Source organism: Pygoscelis adeliae, unplaced genomic scaffold (assembly GCF_000699105.1).
Source record: "Pygoscelis adeliae isolate BGI_AS28 unplaced genomic scaffold, ASM69910v1 Scaffold61, whole genome shotgun sequence".
Classification (NCBI taxonomy): domain Eukaryota; kingdom Metazoa; phylum Chordata; class Aves; order Sphenisciformes; family Spheniscidae; genus Pygoscelis; species Pygoscelis adeliae.
In genome coordinates, this window is record NW_008824010.1 from 196,602 (window position 1) to 215,206 (window position 18,605).

An 18,605-nucleotide genomic window follows, 5' to 3' on the forward strand; every position below is an offset into this window, starting at 1 on the left:
AGCGCCTCCTGCTGCCCCCGGGGCCGGGCTTCACACACGCACACACACACACACACACACATATCCACACACATACACACGTATACACACACTCAGCAGCATCCCTCTCCCCCTCCAGTTCTGCCCTCCACCACCGCCGAGATGCTGCTTTTGCTGCTGGGGATCATCGTGCTCCACGTCACCGTGCTGGTGCTCCTCTTCGTCTCCACCATCGTGAGCGTAAGTACGGACTTTCTTCCGGCACCGGGGTACCGGCGAGGCAGGGAGCGGCTGGGGGGGGGGGGTTTTGGGGGGGGGGGGGTATTTTTATTTGTGGTCTATTTTCCAGCCTGGCTTTTAGCAGGAAACCTTTGCTTGCTGATTACTGGTCTTACTAACAGTGAGATTTTTGGAGCGTTTTGCACAGAAAGCTCTTTCGGTATTTCTGCTGTCAGGTGTAACTGGTGGGTCGCTTGGTTGTGTGCCGCAGCGGGTGCTCGGGGCGTCCCCATTAGTACAGAGGAGAGCGCTGTTGAAGCCCATCTCCTCATCGTCCCCATGCTGGTTCACGTCATGGAGCAGCCTCAGAGCACCCAAACTACCCTCCGTGGGCCTGAAACTGCGCTCCCCTTTCATAAAGCAGCTCCATCTGCTAACGGGCTTCAGCCCACAGGACCGGTACAGCCAGTCTGAGCAAAACCGCTTGAAATGGGACTGGTTTGGGCACTGGCTCCTCAGCACCAGCAGTTTTGCTCTCCAGCTCTGCTCCTTTGGGGCTGTGAATTAGGCACAGCCTCTCTCTCCTAGCCCAGATGGGCTCCTGCTGGCGATTTTCAAGGCTTAAGCTTTGCAAGCAGTGGGAAGATTGAGGGTTGGATGCTGCACAGAGAGTTCCCAGCACCGTTCTCGGTCCAGAGCCCAGTTAACACGTCATCTACTTAGGAAGAGGTTTGACTTAGTTTTAAGGCAGCAGTTTTGTGGAGCTGGTGAGTTCCAGGCTTGCTTCACCAGGTTCTTCTTTCCCTTTTTTTTTTTTTTTTTTTTGGGGGTGGTAATAGTAGTAGAAGACGTTATAAAAAATCTTCCGAGTCGTTAGAAATCATGTAGAAGCATTCAAATAGTTCGGCCAGGCACCAGGCGAGGATGGCAGAGGGGAGGGAAGTGCGCATCCCCCACGGGACTTGGTCCATGTTTAAAGAGAATAAAGAGCTTCTGTTTTTGTGCCGTTGAGGTGAAAGCAGCTGAAAGCAAATATCAGTATTTCCTTTCCAAACCCCTTTCTAAAGAAAAGCATGTGCCTGGGAGCGCCCGGCCGGGCACACGCGTGCCGGTACGCACTGGGGCTGCTTGGTGCCGAAGCCTTGGGGGGGCACGCGGCTGCCTGCCACCTCCCTGCTCACGGGGCTGCTTCTCTCTTGCAGCAATGGCTGGTGAACGGTGGGCACACGGCGGACCTCTGGCAGAACTGCCCCTCCGGTAGCGTCTTCCACTGCCTGACGTCGTCCACAAACGGTGAGCGCTCCCCGGCAATCAGGGCTGTTGCTGCCTGTTGCTTTTATTCTCCTCCACAGACTTATGAAATCAAGGGGGATTTGCCTGTGCAGGTTATTTGTGATTCCCTCTTCTTTACCCTGCACCCCCCCTGAAGTTGTTCCCTCCCTCCCCTTCCCCTTGCCTCCTCTGCTCTGTCCCCAGATGGAAGGGCAGGGCTCCACCGTGTTCCTGGTGTCCTGGTGGGGGGGATACAGGGCTGGCCCAGCAGCAGGGGGATTGCTCCCCCCCCTTATCAGTTCCTGAAGCTACGATGGGGCTTAGCATGGGTACCAGACCCAATGCCCATTGCTCTGCCCTGCTGCCCTCGAGCTGTGGGGCAGCTGCTGGCAGCACCGTGGCAGGGTGTTCGGCACACTCAGCTGCAGCGGAGGTGACCGGCTCGAGTGCTTTTTGGTGGTCTCCTGTTATTAGCCCGTTTCGATTACACTTGGATGTATAAACGTGAGGCAGTCCTTGGAGCAGGGCTCGCTGGGCGCCCATCGCCCTGCTGGGAGTGGAGGGGCCGTTTTTGGCACACCTCCCTCTTGCTCTGGTTGTGAGGGTGTTTTAAAGATGCACGTGGTGCCCCAAGGACAGCCTGTCTCTGGAGGACACCCTGTCCCCTGTCTAGAAAGCTGCCCTGTTTTTTGCTGCTGTGACAGGCTGAGTTTTTGGGCACGCTCCTCACCCTGTGGTTTGCTACCGAGCACCGCGCGTGGGATGTGCTGAGCCCTCAGGCCCTGCCTCATCCCGCTGCTGAAACATCCCCTGTGGCACCTGCACACCTGGGGTGGCTGAAGAGCCACCTCTGGGCTGAGCTGGGTGAAGGCTGATGTCGTGCTGGGTGACATCACCCAGTGAGCTCTTTGCTGAGGTCAGCAGGGGAGGAGTGCTTGCTAAGGCGCTGTGCTGCAGAGTTTCCAGGGCACCTAGTGGTACCAGTAACATGAAATCTGTGCGCAGGGAGTCAGGCAAGCCTGCGCCCCGGTTTCCCCAGAAGACAGGGTTAATGCCAGTGGTGCTGTCTCCAGCATTTGTTTTCAGATAGCCTGGTTTTTGCTTTCCCGTGGAAACAGATTCTCCCAGTGTAACCCCCAGTGAAACCAGTTGTGAATCATACCGATGCCACTGGGAGCACAGTCACGCTACGCGGGAAACATGGTCCTGGCATAGGAGCAAACCAATGCCACGTGGTCTTGGCGAGGAGGGAACGGTGGCGGTGGAGAGCACTAAATGCTTTCGAAGGGTCTTGTGGTGAAGGGATACTGTCAGAGGTTTTTGGAGATTCAGGTCACCCTAATCCCCAGCCTGCTGGGAGCAAAACACCCGTGGGTACCCCACGTGGGGATGCTGATGCTCACCCTCCCTCTTCCCTGCGCTGAAAGCAGCGGCATGTTTCCCTGCTTGGGCCCAGGCTCTGGTTTCGGTGGGAGCGAAGCCACCGCCGCGGGTCTCTGCTGACGCCTGGTGGTGTCCGGGCCGGCCGGGAAGCGGCTGGACCCTGTCCCAGACGAGGAGCCTTCTGGAGCCATGTCCTTCATCAGCAGTTGGCTGGTGCTAGCTATCTGCAGCGTAGGCAGGCTGCTTCACGGCCATTCATGCGTGCTCCAAAACTGCTGAGCTTGCGCTTTCAAATAAAAGGCGGCGATTGCCGCCCCCCCCCCCCCCCCCCCTCCCCAAATCTTTTGCTTTTCAAACCTGCACTGCTTTTTCTGGGTGTTTGCAGGATGCTGCGTGTCGTGGAGTTGTCAGTGTTGAGAGGGGCTTGTCCAAAATGCGGTTGGGACGGTTTCCTCCACGTCAGACTGTCCTGCTGGGTGTTGCGAGTCTGTCTTGCCCTGTTCCCAGAAGCTGCTCAAAGAGGGGCTTCCCTCTGGATCCTTTCAGTGATGAATTTTTATCGTTAAAGGGGCTATATTCAGGATGGCCCCGCTATAAACGCAGTCAAGCAGCTGAGTTTGGTTGATAAGGTGCCCCAGTGGGCTGCTGTTTGGGTAGAGGTGCATTGTGCTCAAGCCTTAAAGAGCTCTCTGACAGCTTTTATATATATGAAGGCTTTGCTCTGGCATCAGGAAAAGGGGGTTTTGCTTGGGCAAAAGCTTCTGCCCCCTCCCTGCTGGCGGCAGGGGTGTGGGAGCAGTGCCGCTGAGGACCAGTCTTCACCTGGTGGGACCCTGGACGCAGGATCCAGAGCTCACCGGTGCTGTAGGAGCAAATCAAAGGATATTTCCCAGGCTTACGCAAGGCTTTTAAAATCTGTTTGTAAAAACAGAATAAAAATACCACGCAGCATCCTTTCTGGTGGATCCCTGCACCCTCCCCCCCGCTGCCCGTCTCTGAGCCCCTTGGTCCCACCGCCCCTGTGCTGCCAGGGGAGCTGCGGTTGGCCACTTATCGGAGTGATAGCGGGGACACGGGGCAAGGATGCTGTGGCAGGGCCACCTCTGAGGCTCCTGCTCGTCTCCTGCCTGATCCTTGTTACGCTCCTCATACTCTTTTTGCTAGGAATATGCTTACTTTCAAAAATATGAAAGATCCTCTACCAAATACCGCAAACCGTTCTCATTTAAATCTCTTTCAAAACACAGGCTGTGCATGCTACACTGGGTTGTAGAAAGCCTTAAGAATTTGTTTTTCTGTGCCTGTGCCAGGGACGGTGCTTAACGGTTAATTGCAGAGTGCCAAGGTCTGCTCTGGGCTAAGAGCAAGAAATACTCGCTTGGGAATTTTGGCAGAACTTGGTCTTTACGCAGAGGCAGTTTTTCCTCTGGCCATCGCAGTGGCCGCTGTAGCGCAGTTATTCCTCTCTTTTTGAAAAGGGGTGGTACTCAGTACGTGGAATATGTGGAATTCGGTAGGGCTGGGTCTCGCGTTTTCAGCACGGATGGGGGCTTTGCGGGGGGGTTTGCCGTAGCACCAGGGTGGTGGGTGTGTTGTGCTGTGATGCTCCCCTTGGTCTCAGCACGGTGAGGATGGATGAAGCCTCCTCTCGCCCACTGCACTGCCGCACAGGGACCCTTTTGTTTGGATGGCCGTTATTTGGATGCCCAATGAGAAGCTGAACTTGCTAAAACCAGGTGCCCGCAAGACTCGCTTGCGTTTAACGCTGGGGCAGGTTTGGGACCGTGCTCCTAACCTTACGGATTATCCTGTGGGGACTGAATAAGCAGCAAAACAACCCCAGGGTTGACTGCAGGAGGACTGTCGGACCGTGGCTCCCCGGGACGTTAGCAGACCTTGGGCGCAGGATGGAGTTGGCCTCGGCGGAGGCTGAGCTCCCACCTCCCACATTCCTCTCGGCAGGGCTTGAACCCCCTGTGTATGCGAGGGCTGAGCGGTCCTGATGGGAGGGAGGAGAAAACGCTGGCTCGGGGGCAGATGCCCACTTTTTCGCCTTTTACAACTGCCTGCTTGTTGCTTTGATTTCTGCGTTCGCTTCTTAGATAATGACTGGTTTTTTTTCAAGAGGCCGAGAACTATGGAAAAAATGTTGCAATCTTTGCTTCGTTTGCGCTGTCAGACATTCCTGGAAAAGACTTATCTGAAGAATTCAGCTCTGAATCCCAGAATTGTGCGTCGGCACGGCTGCGCGCCAGCCCCCAGCTGTGCAATCCCACTACAGACACGGGGCACACGACCTGAACTGCTTAAGCGCTCTTAAGTAGATTCCACCCCAAATTTCCAGACAGGGATATTTTTTCCTCCAAAAATGGCCTTTTCTTTCCACAACTGAATTTTTTATGCAGGCAAGAAGATTTTTTTTCTGCTACTTTCTACTGCTCTTCCTCTGATTTTGGTGGAAATGCTGAATGTGGGGAAGCAATGGGAACCTCCTTGGAGATCCCTACATCCTTCTGTAATGTCAGGAGACGTTTTTCCTGTTGTCTTCTTACAGTGTCTCCTGTTGCTGCTCTGTGGCTTTCACATGACCGGCCTGTTCACAGGCAGGCTGGTGTTTTTTGGCTTTTTTAAAGGGAAAAGAAAACCCCAAACCTTGGGAAATGCACAGGCTGCCAATCCGCATGATTACTAAGTGCCGTGGGCCGTATGATGCACCTGCTAATTCGCTGATGTGATGGCCACAAGCAAAGCCCAGGTGGGTCACCCAGAACGGAGATCTGCCCTGGACCGCCCGGGAGGGCAGGGATGCACCTCCCATCGATGGGGCAGGCACAGCCATGCGCTGGGGTATTGCCCCACTCTTCGCGTGCTGACCTTCCCTCTTCCAGAGCCCCTTTGCTCTGGCAGACGGGACCCTAAGCAGCACTGCTGGTGCTTGAAATGCATTTTCTTTGCGCTGGAGGAGGCAGGAAAGATCTTCGTCCCTGTCACGAGGCAGGGGCATCTGTGCCCTGACCCATCAGCTGTTCCCAGGAGGAATTGCGCTGCTGCTTCTCCACTTTAAAATGCATAACAGAAACATCTGAACCCATTGCTTTTGCTCTGTCAGCCCCCCCCAGATTGGCTTTGCTGCCCTTATTCTTTCAGATTCTTTCTTCCAGCAATGCTGGACTCGTGTGGCATAGAAAAGGTATGGAGAGATGGAGGTGCCATTTAACTTGCTGTAATCCTTTTTGTGGCTGAAAATAACGTTGCAAAGGCTTCACTGAAGCCTTGCATCGAGGTAAATTATTTCTCAATGTCTAATTCCATTATCGAGAGTGAGTATAAAATATCTCAACAAAAAGAGATGGGGGCAAATTCACCTCCAGCCCACTGGAAGGGCCGAGACTGCACCGACTGGATCAAGACTTGGAGAACTGGTGACTGGTGAGGGGACACTTCCTAGAGCAGGAGGGTGAGATTGAGGTGATAGTCCAGTCACCCCTGCAAATTAGAAGTTCAAAGATCTAAAGATTGAAAGATTTTAAAAAATGGTTTCAGCTATTTATTGAATGCTAGAGTAACCTTCCGCCCTTATGCTGTGCTGTCTTGCTGAGTCTGCGGGCACAGCACCGCTGCAGCCTTCTGCTTTATTTCTGCTGGGCAGCTGCAAACTAGCAAGAAGTTACCGGTACTTAAGGATGCTGAATCAGTTGTAATGAAGCCCTGCAGTAAATAGTGGATAGCCTGTCTGTGTGTTAACGCACAGCCTTTATACTTGATGTTCTAGCCATCAGCTGGCCCCATTCAGCTTATGGACCACATGTGCAGATACCTTGATTTGGGGACATCTCTGGTCCTTCAGGGTCTTGGCAGTTTGCAGCGGAGTAGCAAAGAGCCAGCTTTTAATCCCAGCAGTTTGTGGGTCCAGGGCACCCGCTTTGCCATTAACGATAGATAGCATTGGCCTAACTCGGGCAGGGTTGAACCCCTCTCTGCCAGCTTGTGCGTGACTGTAGCTTGCCCCTTAGTTGTCTAAAATAAACTGTGGGGTATTCCAGGAGAATATTTTGTATTTCAGATCAGTTTCTGCCATAACCATGTTGCCTGTGATACGAAAGGGATTTCCTCTGCTTCAAACCAGGTTTTTATTGTTGCTTGTTCTTCTTACAAAGAGCATCTGATAAGGAGAGGTAGGGAACTAGTGCTGTTTTTTTCTCAGCTGCTCCAGAGCTCTTTGGCTCCCCTGTTTCTGCGTAAGGGTGGGTCACTTGGCCTTCCCTGCTGGGTGGAGGGCTTTGGCCCATGGAAGAGGAGCAAAGGGAGGAAGAAGGCAACGTGTGGGCAAACGATGACTGCAAAACCAGAAGAATGGGTGGGGGAGTCCACTGCAGAGTGCGGTGCTGGAAACCCCTTAACCCAACATTTTTTTGGCCTTGATGAGACTCTCGGGTGTCCCTGTGGCCACAGGCTGAGTGTGCCCCAGCAGCACGCCTGTGGGTCAGGGCACCACCACTCACCATCCCCGCTTCTGGTGCCTGGACTTGAAATCAGTGGGAGTTGGTACCTAAGCCCTTCGGAGGACCTGAAATGATGTATCTACCACCTCAGCTCGCTCTCACACACAAGCCAAAAGGAGGTCAGAGCCACCACGCTGAGGATCTTGGAAAGGAGCCGGCTCAGGCATCGTGGAGCTGTTGGAAGGTGTTTTTCATGGTGCCAGCAGCTTTCTGCTGCCTTGGTAGCATCAGAGGTTGCCTCTGAGGGATGTGAGCTTCAATGGTCAATGGGACGGCTGCTGTGGCCTCATGGCAGAACCACAGAGATGCAGAGGACAGGCCATGCTCCAAAAATCGCTCACATTTGAATGTGGCAGCTCTGGAGAGCTATGGACCTTCTGGTCTCAGGGACTTCTTGGATGGACCTTCGAGGAGAAGGCAAAACAGAGGACAGCCGAGAGGGAAAAAGGACAAGAGGAGAAAAGAGGGCTTTGAGGGTTTCATCTCCTTCTGAGGGGAGCTACAGAAGAGGACCAGGAAGTCTTGGGCAGGAACTGCAGCACCGTGTTCATTCACTGCCTCCCCGCAGCACCGGTGTTTTACACCTGCTTGTCCCCTGGCCCTTACAAATACCTTGGGAGCTCTTTAAAATCCCCCTTTTCTGGTGGGATTTCCAGGAATACCTTGATCCAGCACCCTGCGGTCCTCTCCAGGGAATGGACATAGGAGGATAGGAAAGGAGCAACTGTTGGGTGAAAAACCTGCTTTTCCCAGCTTGACCATCCAGCAGCCCAGAGCGCGGCCGGGGAAGGTTTGACCTCGTGCTGGCGGGAGGTCTGGGACAGAAGCAGAAGAAAGTGGCAATGTCATGGAGCTGTTTTTTTCCGTAGGAGAGCTTAGTGGCTCTGCTGGATGTGGCTGACGAACCGTGATGCTGTCCTTCTCAATCGAAGAGATGTTAGCTTCGAGTGGTGGGGCTGTGGGTGGTGGTGGGGGGGTCTGTGCTGCTCAGGAATAGCACTGCAGGTAGCTGAGCTTTTTTGCCTTTGTGGGTTGCTACAGCGGGTTGCCAAGGGGCAGCGGTCTGAAGTTCAGCCCCAGAAGAATGATGCAATTGAGCTAGTGTTTCTGCATCTTCAGTTCACCCTTTTTCAACCCTCTTAAGGGGTGTTTGAGTATCAAGGTTTAAAACCGCTGCAAGCCCCAGCGCTTGTGATCTGACCCGTCTGCTTCATAGCAGATGCAAGTTGGGTTCAGGTTCTTGACCAGACCTCGAAGCCTGAGGGTCTGCTTTGGAAAAACTCTGCTCAGAAAACACGTCTTTTCCTGGCAGACCTGGGCTGGTACCTTTGTGCCAGTAGATGCGTGTGCAGTTCCTGACCCTGTTGATAACTTAGTTTGCAGCATTGGAGGAGCAGGTTTTACCATGCAGATGTTGTCATGAATTTCCCCTCCCTCTAGTTTTGTATATATTATATGCTACAGTTACCTCCCTAGTGGATATTTTCTTCCTGAGAGGTGGTTGCTTTTTAAGTGTACGGTGCATATGCAGTTTGCAAAGGGCACAGCTATACGTGCAAAATGTTTCCATCAGCTGCAGGTCGCAGCACCTGGTGTTTTTAATGCATAGCACTAATTGAGTGATGTCTTACAGCCAGTGTATAACCTGATTGCTCAAATAAGTTTCTTTTGAGTTTGCACTTTATTATTTCTCCTTGGCTGGGTCAAAAGGGGATAGGGTGTCTATGACAGAGCAGCGAATTAAACCCTTGGGGAGCCAATGCCCGTCCTTTAAGGCCCTCGGCTCCCAGCCAAGGGCATGTTTCTTCCTGCCCTGTCAATCCTGCTCAGCTGCACCCCTTGTCTGGATATAAAACCTCCCTGCAAGCAGGGCTGGGGCTTTGCTGGAAGGGGTTGGGTTAGCTACCGTCTTTCGGGGCGGGGGGGCCGGCGCGGGTCGGCTGCAATTTCTGCTCTGGGTTTCAATTTCTGCTCTGGGTTTCAATTTCTGCTCTGGGTTTCTTTCTTTCATGTTAGACTTTAGGGCAGTGAAATGTGGACTTCAGCATCCCAGGGGTGAAGTCTTTTCCCTGCTCTGGTGGCGTGAGCCCATCAGGGCTTGCAGAGCTTAGGGAAATTTTCAAATTTGTTTTTGTAAAAACTTCTTACTTCATTTCCGACTGCCTGAAAGGGCTCTAAAAACGCTCCCGATGGGTCCTCTCCGGAAGCGGCGTGCAGGGTGTTATCTGTCCTTTCCACTCTGTTTCCTTTTCTTCCTCCTCCTGAAGAACAAAGATATAAACACGGAGCTGAAGAGATGCAGGAGAAAAATGGAATAACCGACTCGCTGACCAGGGGAAACCACAAATGACAGTCGGAGTAAACAGCGCTGACGGCCCCGCGGTACAACTCACAGGGCTCAAACCGCCCTGTAGGAAACTCGCTTTATTTTTAAAAGCCTATAGGTAGGACACAGCGCTAATAGCAAAGGAGTTAAAAGCATATGGAGCTGAGGAGGTAGCAATCCTATCTGCAGTTATAGTGGTGTTTTCAAGTGAATTAAAGGCAATCAGCTAGCCTAATACAGCTGAAGTCTGTGGGCAGCTGGGCTTGGATTTAATGGGAGTATAGCCGCTTGCACTTGTGGGGCTCTGAGTCATGAGCTGGGGATCCTTCCCCTCGTTTTTACAAAGGAGGCCAATAAAAGTCAGCAAAGGGCTGGATGTGAGCAGGCCCAGAGCTCTGGTCCGTGGGATCATCTCTTGATTTCCCTGCGCACAAGCTCGTGCAGCTGCTGCTCTCTGGCTGCAGCAGAGCAGCACGGCTGGCTGCCGAAATCCCTCCAGTCACGGTGGGCTTTCCCCCTCTCTCAGTGCCTGTCTTTATATTCCTCTGACATGGCTCTTTATTACAATGGGATTTTGAAAAGCCCATATAAATCACTCGCATTCAGAACCAAAAAAGAGGCACAGGGAGGCGGATGCAATTAAAAGGGCAGCTCGGCTCAACTTTCCGTCTAGACAGCCTTCTCCTAAAATAACCGGCAGTTGGAGCATCCACCTCCGAGCAGAAAGGGCTCCTCTCCGGCCGGATCCCATGGCCTTTGAAATCACAAAAGACTTGGCTTCCTGGGTCCTGGACTGAACTGCAGGGCTTGGGGCCGGGCAGGCTTTGGCTCCACTGGTGCACGGGGCTGGACCCAGCTTTAGGGCTCGGGAAAGGGTGAGACGAGAGCTCAACTTCCCAGACCTGGGATGGGAGCCCTTTCTGTGCTGAAGTGTGGAAGGAGATTGCAATTCAGCAGCTGGATGCCCTCTAACCATACTTCTCTGACCCCGTCTGAGCGATGATTTATGACTTGATTTTTAGCAGTGCTTGAGCTGCTTCATCCCCTCCGTTGCCCACTGGTTTAGCATGGCCAGAGCTGAAGGGTCAGGTGTGGTGGAGGCAGGGGGGTTTTCCTGCCTGGCCAGCTGAGACAGATGAAATATATGGGACATTTTGTGTGCCACACTGGGATTTCCTGGAAGTGACGGCAGCGATAGCTGGCAGCATTGAAACGAGTGAAGCGCAGCAGCTCTTTAGCAGGGCCCGTTAATGCTGCAGCGTAGTTTGGCGCGGGAAGCACGAAAAGGAGGGGAAGGAAAAAGCTGCCTGCAATGAGCAGAGGCCGCTCTGGGTGGTTTCAGTCTGCTTTGGTGAGCAGGGCCTGAATTTGGCCCATGGCATGAACATCAGGAGGCAAGATGCAAAGGCAAGGGGTAGAATTGATGGTCCAAAGTCAAACATGCCAGACGTTACTAAACTGCACGGCATGTTCCCCGCAGGCATGGATTTGCTGGAAGGGCTGAGGTGTGGATCATCATTGCTGTCCCGGCTGAAGGCTGTACCTCGCTCTCCGGTTCAAATTCCGCTCTCACCTCCGTGAGTGCAGCTTGCAAGGATTTGGTGGGGAAGCGTGATCGCTTCTCTGGGAGCAGACACTGCTCTGGGCAGTCCCAAATGGCCTCATTTGCTGCACCAAGTATTGAAGGTTACTAAGCTGAAGCGTAGCTTTATTTGGAAGTTTTGCTACGTTTCCGCTATTTGCTGCAGAAAGCCGTTTCTTGCAGCGTGCAGCCGGGGGAGCGAAGCTGGTGGGAGTAAAACTGTGGCAGGAACACGGGACTGGGACTGAGACTTCAGTGCTGCCTAATTCTCCCCTGGCTGAGGATCCAGCCCAAAGCATGATTTTTCTGCCTTTGGCTGGGTGGTTTGGGCCTCAGTTTACCTGTACCGAGTCCTGCCTGACCTTCGTGGTGAATTAATCGAAGTTGCATCCTTAAAGACCTCTCAAGGAAGGCTGCAAATACTCATTTTGATCTCAAACTTTATAAGGAAAGGGAAGGGCAGAGGTATTGGTGAGCACGGCCCCGTCCCGGTGCTGTGAAGCACTGCCTCTTTCTGTCAAGCTGCGGCAGCTCATGGGATGGAGCAGCATTTGGCTTGTTTATTTATATTTTTTTTTCACGCGGGGAGTTACACACCCACGAAGCCTGGAAATAGCTGGGCAGTGACTCACGCAGGGGCTGGTTTAACTGGTCTGCTCTGGGAGGCAGCTGCGTTTGGCAGCTGGGGAAGGCTATTTCCAAAAGGTTTGACTCCACAAGGGCAGAGGGTGTTTTCACTTGCTGTGTATTTATTTTACCTCTGAGCTTGGCCAGCTCGGTGTCTCACGGTTTGTTGCACATGGCTTTTGTGTTTCTAGTACAGCAGAACTCCCAGGGCCTGACACGAAGCTGGGGGAGAGGCTTTGTCTTCATTTTTGCAGGCTTCAGATCAGGGCTAATATCTCTGCTCATATTTTATTATAAATGCTCCCTGAGAAAGTGCGTGGCCCTGCAACTTGTTTCACCCCAGCACGCTGGTCCATGCGCACGTCATCCTAAATCCCAGGCAGCATCATGCCCGTGCTGAGGACCTCACCGGCTGGTACAGCACTGGATGTGGCCACATCCCCCAGCTGTTAAGAAACTTAATGGGAACCAGGAGTGGGATGTTGGCACGGGGGATGACGCCGAGGCCGCGGGCTGTGGTGGGGGCTCGCTGTCTGTGGTGCCCGCACTGAGGTTTCCATCTGTCTGTCTTTCCCCAGAATGGCTGCAGTCTGTCCAAGCGATGATGATCCTCTCCATCATCTTCAGCGTCTTGTCCCTGTTCCTGTTCTTTTGCCAGCTGTTCACGCTCACCAAGGGTGGGCGGTTCTACGTTACTGGAATCTTCCAAATCCTTGCTGGTAAGTGGGGGCTGATGGGGCTGTCACCGGTGGGGAAAGGGCTTTCAAGCAGAGGAGAGGGTAATGGTGGAAACGAGCATGCTTTTGGGTACTGAAGCAGGACGGCCACCTAACTGGCTCCTGCATAGCTCAGTGAAGGGAAAGGGGGATGAATATTTTGGGTCTGTTGAGGTCTCGCACACCCCAGGATGGGGTCCAGCTGTCAGGGCACGTTATGCATCCAAGCTCTTCTGCCCTTGCATCATGGAAGGTGCAAGAGGGTTGCTGCCCCAGCTGGGGAGGTTTCGGAGGGGCCAGACCTGCTGAGCCGGAGGCAGAGCTGTGCCGGCGGTCCCGGGTGGTGGGCAGGCAGGGCGCGGGGGCTGCCGGACCGAGGGCGAGTCGTCCTGCAGCTCTGCCTGCTCTTCCCGTGGCGCGGGGTGGGGTGCTGACAGTCCAGGGTGGCTGCGCTGGCGCTGGGACCCACCTTCGCCGGGCTGGGCGAGGTTTCCGCAACTGCTGGCGGGGAGGGGGAAGTAGTGACGATCCCCTTTTGGCAAAAGAGGATCCGATGATTATTTATAAACTTGCCATAAGGGGGCCTGGTGCTTTCCACATCAGCAAAGAGCCGCTGGAGTGTGCAGGGGGAGCCAGCTGACTTTGAACTGTCAGCTACTATTTTTGACTCTTAAAGAACTCAGCGCTGGAAATGAGCCATGGTTCATGTCCTGCGTTGCAGTTCTCCAAATATAGATGCTGTAAAGCCACTGGCTCCGTTTACGTTTCCACGTATGAAACCAGAGGAGAGGATTTTCAAGCATTCAGACTAGAAAAATTAAATTGTGCAACGAGGTTCTGGTTAAATTATGACAGACTGTCTGGGAAGGAGACTAATTGTTTGCTAGAGCTTTAGATGTTAAACTAAAAGCCACCCTAGGTCCTGCCACTAAATTGGTGGAAAACTCATCCACTGAATTTAGACAAAGTTTCTGAGCATCCTCTAAGTGACCGGCCTTCGCAAACCCTGGAAAAGCTTAGCTTTATTAGCAAGTGTGGCATGAAATCTATTATAAGTGCTTGGCCATAATGCAGGTGATGAGTTCAGATCAGTTCACCGTCTCTGGAAAGATAGATGTGTAGAAACCCATTACAGCCATGGAGACAAGGAGGGGAAACGGGCATTAATAATGTAATTATCTGCCTGAGAGCTTGTCTAATAGATCTGGGAGCAGAAGGCTTCTCTCTCCTGAGTGATTGCTGGTGAATCCTCATTCTCAGAGGAGGAGAAAATGGGATTACCACCCTGCTGTCCATGCTGTGCTGGGTGTCCTAAGGGGATGCAGGGTCAGGCCATAGACCTACCATCTCTTCCCCTGTTGGGCCTGAGGCATGGGTCAAATCCATCCCCGGCCACTATGAAGGACAGGAAAAGTGTGACCTGATCCCCATGAAGCTTCCCTGTGGCCTGGGGGACGCGTAGGCAGAGGTCTGAGTCCGGATGGACCATGCAGAGGTGGGCACTGGTGGCCATCCTTGCTGTTCTCCCCGGCCAGGGCTGGAGGAGGGGGCTCACGGCAGCTGTGGTCTTTGTGACCCTAAATTTCAGGGTTGTTGGTAGGAAATGGGGCATGGCTGTGCCAGCGCTGCCAGGAGAGGTACGGGTGGGTACCTCCCACCCAGAGGTACAGACGGCTCTGGTCAAAGGAGCTGAACCTGATGTGGTCTCCTTGCAGCTTGCTGTGGAAGGCCACTGCTGTCTAAAGCCAACGGAGGAAATTCCTGTGGCCTTCAGGCTTTGCAGCTGTTCATCCATGCCTTGCAAAGCCCTGGCACCACAAAGCCCTGCTGCAGGTCTGCCAGGGATGGGGTCTTACCCACTTGAGTGCTTTGTTCTCAGCTCCAGCAGAGCTGGAGAGGACCTCCCTCCTTCTGGGAGGGCTTGAGAAGGCTCTTCCTGAAGCCCTCCACCACCCTGCACCTCCTCCCGGGGTGATGCAGCTTGGCAAAGCTGAGGGTCTCCAGTTCTGGAGCCTGACCAACAGCAATGCTGGACCTGAACCAGCGGGTGCCAGGGGCAGGACCACTGGGTGCTGTTGGGTGGCAGAGCCGGGCAGCGGTGCCCTGAGAGCCAGGGAGGAGGGCGGGGGCTGGTCTCCACTACGACTTCAGCTGTGGCTCAGGGGAGCTGGGGAGTGGAGGTAAGGGCCAGAAGAGATGCACGAGGTCAGTTGGGTCTGTTGTGCAGCGGCAGGGCAGGATGCATCCCCAGCACCTTCTCCACACTGCTTGGAAACACGCCCTGAAGTCTGGCTGAGTTTGCCCATATGGTATTTCAGCCATCACAGAGGCACCAAAAGGCCCTCAACAGCTCCCCTCCATCCTCGGTGTGTCCATCACATCCACGGGTAACTTCTGATAGCTGCATAAGCCCAGCATGGGAGAGATGTGGTTTGAGCCTCTCAGGGTTTGACCCAACTTTTCCATCACTCTCTCCAGCCTCAGCATCACTTTTATCCCTTTTCTCTCATCCCTCCCACCCTAGAGCTGCTGTCCCCGTGGGGTGGAGAGGGTAGGCTCAGCCTCGAGGGCTGTGCCTTCCACGTCTCCTGCAGCTTTTTGCAAAGCCCTGCATTGAAGAGCTGACCACGAGCATGCACCAGCACCCATCCCAGCTTGTCTGCAGGGCTGGGGCCGAATGCACAGACCCGCAGGAACAGATTTTAGGTATCATTTGCCCCACTGGCCTATCAAAGCAAGACTAAAGCGTGTTCTTAAGATCAGGCTCTAAAGTGGTGATGCATTATTGCTTGCGTCGGTGCAAGCAGCTGAATGCAGCTGTCCTTCACTTCCCAAGCACGTTCTCCGGGCCAAAATCAGTGCAGATGCTGCAGAAACCGTTGCCTCCATTTTTCCAAATTCCTCATGTGGACAATTGCCACTGTATTTTCTGCTGTCTGTAGGTGACCGGCGTGGCTGCATGCCTGTTCTCTGTCCCACCAGCATCCGCAGACAATTGTTGTGCTCTCTTTGCATGGGCCGGGGCAGTGGGAGTTGGCTCTCGTGCTTAGAGAATGGAAACTGCACGAGCGGCGCGTTAATGAAACGTATTCCCACTTCTGCACTTTCCCAGAACAAAGGAGCAGTGTCAAGTGGAATTACAGCTCAAATATCACGGTGGTTAAATGTAGGTGGTCCCGAGGTCCGTGCAGGGGATTTGGAACTCGGCTCCAACAACAGCCCTGTGACTGTATAATAGAACTGCTGGGATTGACTGAAAGAGCTTGTTTTTGGGCAGAAATAGAGGTGGCTTTGTGTTAGCTCTGGGCAGTCCCCAGTGCTGATGGGTGGTTTTTGCAACAAAGCTAAAATGCTGCTTACCGGAGCTGGGCCCGGCCGGCCGGCCCTCGGGGACCTGCGCTGGCCCGTGGCTGGCGAGGGCGGATGCCAGGAGCTGGGGAAGAGGGATGAGCTGTGGGCGCAGCAGGGTTTGCAGAGAGCAGGGTTTGCAGTTGAGCTCCTCACGCAGCCCCGGAGGAGGACGGGGGATCGCAGGGCTCAGAGCCTGCCCGGCCAGAGCATCCTTGGCCCCCAGCTGCGCTTGCCTGGGCAGGCGATAAAGAAACTTTTGTGCTTTAAAAAAAAATGGGGTTTGTATCTGACCTCTTGCAGCACCTCTGGTAGGGTGGTTCAGGCTACGGTCCGTGTTTTAAGTAAGCTACCCAAGGGAGTGGGGTTGGTCCGGAGCAGCAGCCTGGAGCTGGGGGATGCCCGATGCTTGCCTGAGGGATGGGTTAGCCCAGGCGATGCTCCAGCTTTGCTTGCTCAGAGACTGGCAGAGATATCCCCACGCACCTGCAGCCAGGGCAGAGCCCACAGCATCACACCCCCGCAAATCATACCATAGTTTTCCAGGAGACAGGATACAAGGGGGCAATAATAAAAAGTTTCCCGTGCCGGCGTTGGGTATTACCCTCTCCGGCTCTGGGTTTCCAGCAGGGAACTGCTCCGTGCGTGGCATCGCTAACCCCTTCCTATGTGCGCTTCCCCGGCAGGGCTCTGCGTGATGAGCGGTGCGGCCATCTTCACAGTGAGGCACACGGACTGGCACCAAGCCTCGGAAAACACTTCCTACGGCTTCGCCTATATCCTGGCGTGGCTGGCCTTCCCCCTGGCCCTCGCCAGCGGCATCGTCTACGTCATCCTACGGAAGCGCGAGTGATGCCGCAGGAGGTGGCGTGGCGTGACAAGGGCACTCATGACGTCCACGGAGGAGACGGAGGCGGGGGAAAATAGACGAGAAAACGGAAAAGAAAATTAACCAAAAAAAAAAAAAAGAAAAAAAAAAGTAAAGGAAAAAACCCTCCCACCAAAACCAAACCCAACCGACCCCAAAAGGAAACACTCAAAAGGGTTACTTGTTAATTGAAGATGTATATAGTATCTATGGTTTAAAAAACCTATTTATAACACTTTTTACATATATGTACATAGTATTGTTTGCTTTTGTTGACCATATGCTATGTTTTAAAGCCTAAAGCAAGTGCCTAAGGAACTATTACTCCTAACAGTGTAACAAGAGCGCGGTGATTTTTCTCTCATGCAAAATCCTCTCTGACCTGAACTCTCCTTCCCCACCCCAGCCCATATCGAACCATCAGAAAACCCCAGCTCTGACTGGTTTTAGGCTGGCGTAAATTGGAGTTACACCTGTTTATGCCAGGCGGAGGGTTGGTCCCTGCTCCTGCCACATGCTGTGATCCTGGTAACCGAAGCGCACGTCCAGATCTGACGGGAGGCGCTTCCGAAAGGTTTGAAGGATTTCAGAGCAAAGGCTTTGATTGCCCCAAGTGCCTAAATGACTTATGTGCCTAAGTCCCATTGCCTTGCCACCACACCCGCTGGGAATTTGGGCTTTTAAATCACTTAGGTTGAATTGCAGCCCAGCGCGGGCTGTCCTCCTTTGCCCGCGTGGGCTCTGGGGGTGCCCCCGGTGCCTGTGCCGGTGGGGCTGGGGTGTGTGCCGTGCCGTGCCGAGCCGAGCTGCCGGGGCACTGATGCTCCCAACCGTGAAACGTGCTTTATCCTTGCCGTGGAGCTAAACTACCGATGAGAAAGAAGCAAACCCAGTATATCTATGAAATCAAATACCAGATGTATGAAATGGTGCTATCTATTTACCATTCCTTATATTGCTAGCCATTTAACCTTATTCACTGGAAATTCAGTTAACAATCTTGAGGTAAACAACAAAGCTAGAAATGAGAAATAATTCTGTGTAATATAAATGAGCTATAACTGCTTTTGTACTTGGATTTGCTCTTACTATTATTTTTAATAAAGCATTTATAACTGAGGTTCCTTTTTTCCCCCCGCTGTGGTCAAGAGGAACAGAAACAGCTCTGGGTGCAGCCCAGCTGCTCTTCGCTGCCGGAGCGAGATGTCTGTCCTCTGTCTGTGCGTCAGCGATGTGTCTGGCCATGAATTGAACGGGCACCTGCGCAGAACCCAGGCTGCCTTCTGAGGACTCCAGACACTGTGTTGCTGTTGTCGTTTTTGTTTCATTTTGGGGTTTTTTTTTTGGTTCTTTTTTTTTTTTTTTTTTGCTTTGCTTTTCTGATTTTATACCGACTGTGTGGACTAAGAAGCAATGAAATAAAAGTCAGAATAACTCAGTTGCTTCTGCTTTTTGGCGTTTTTGCAGGTTAGAGCCAGGCTGCGCTCCACCAGTCTGCTTGCACGGCCATCCCACGGAAGGTCTCCATGATGCCGTGTAGCAGATTTGTGGGGTAATTCATGCCGCTGAGAGAGGCTCTGAGCTCGCTGAGCTGTCTGCGTGGCAGATGTACCTGTGCCAGAGGGGTAAGACTGCACCAGAGTCAGTGCCAGGGCCAGGAATTGAGCTCGGGGCCCCGTGCCATAGTGCTGGTTCGTGCTCATCTTTCTGCCTTTGTCCTAAGATGCTCCGGCGATGTGACCACCAAGCCCCTAAAGACAGCAGCCAGGCAGCAGCTGGCAGG

General features: G+C 53.4%; 1 protein-coding gene across 1 annotated transcript; it reads left to right on the plus strand.

The window, feature by feature from the left end:
* The first annotated feature begins 72 nt into the window (after nt 1-72).
* On the plus strand, nt 73-16,982 carry PMP22 (peripheral myelin protein 22). The gene is made up of 4 exons (XM_009326105.1): nt 73-219; nt 1,401-1,491; nt 12,469-12,609; nt 16,641-16,982. The coding sequence occupies exons 1-4, from the start codon at nt 142-144 to the stop codon at nt 16,805-16,807; spliced, it is 477 nt and encodes a 158-aa protein (XP_009324380.1). The 5' UTR covers nt 73-141; the 3' UTR covers nt 16,808-16,982.
* Nucleotides 16,983-18,605: the final 1,623 nt, after the last annotated feature.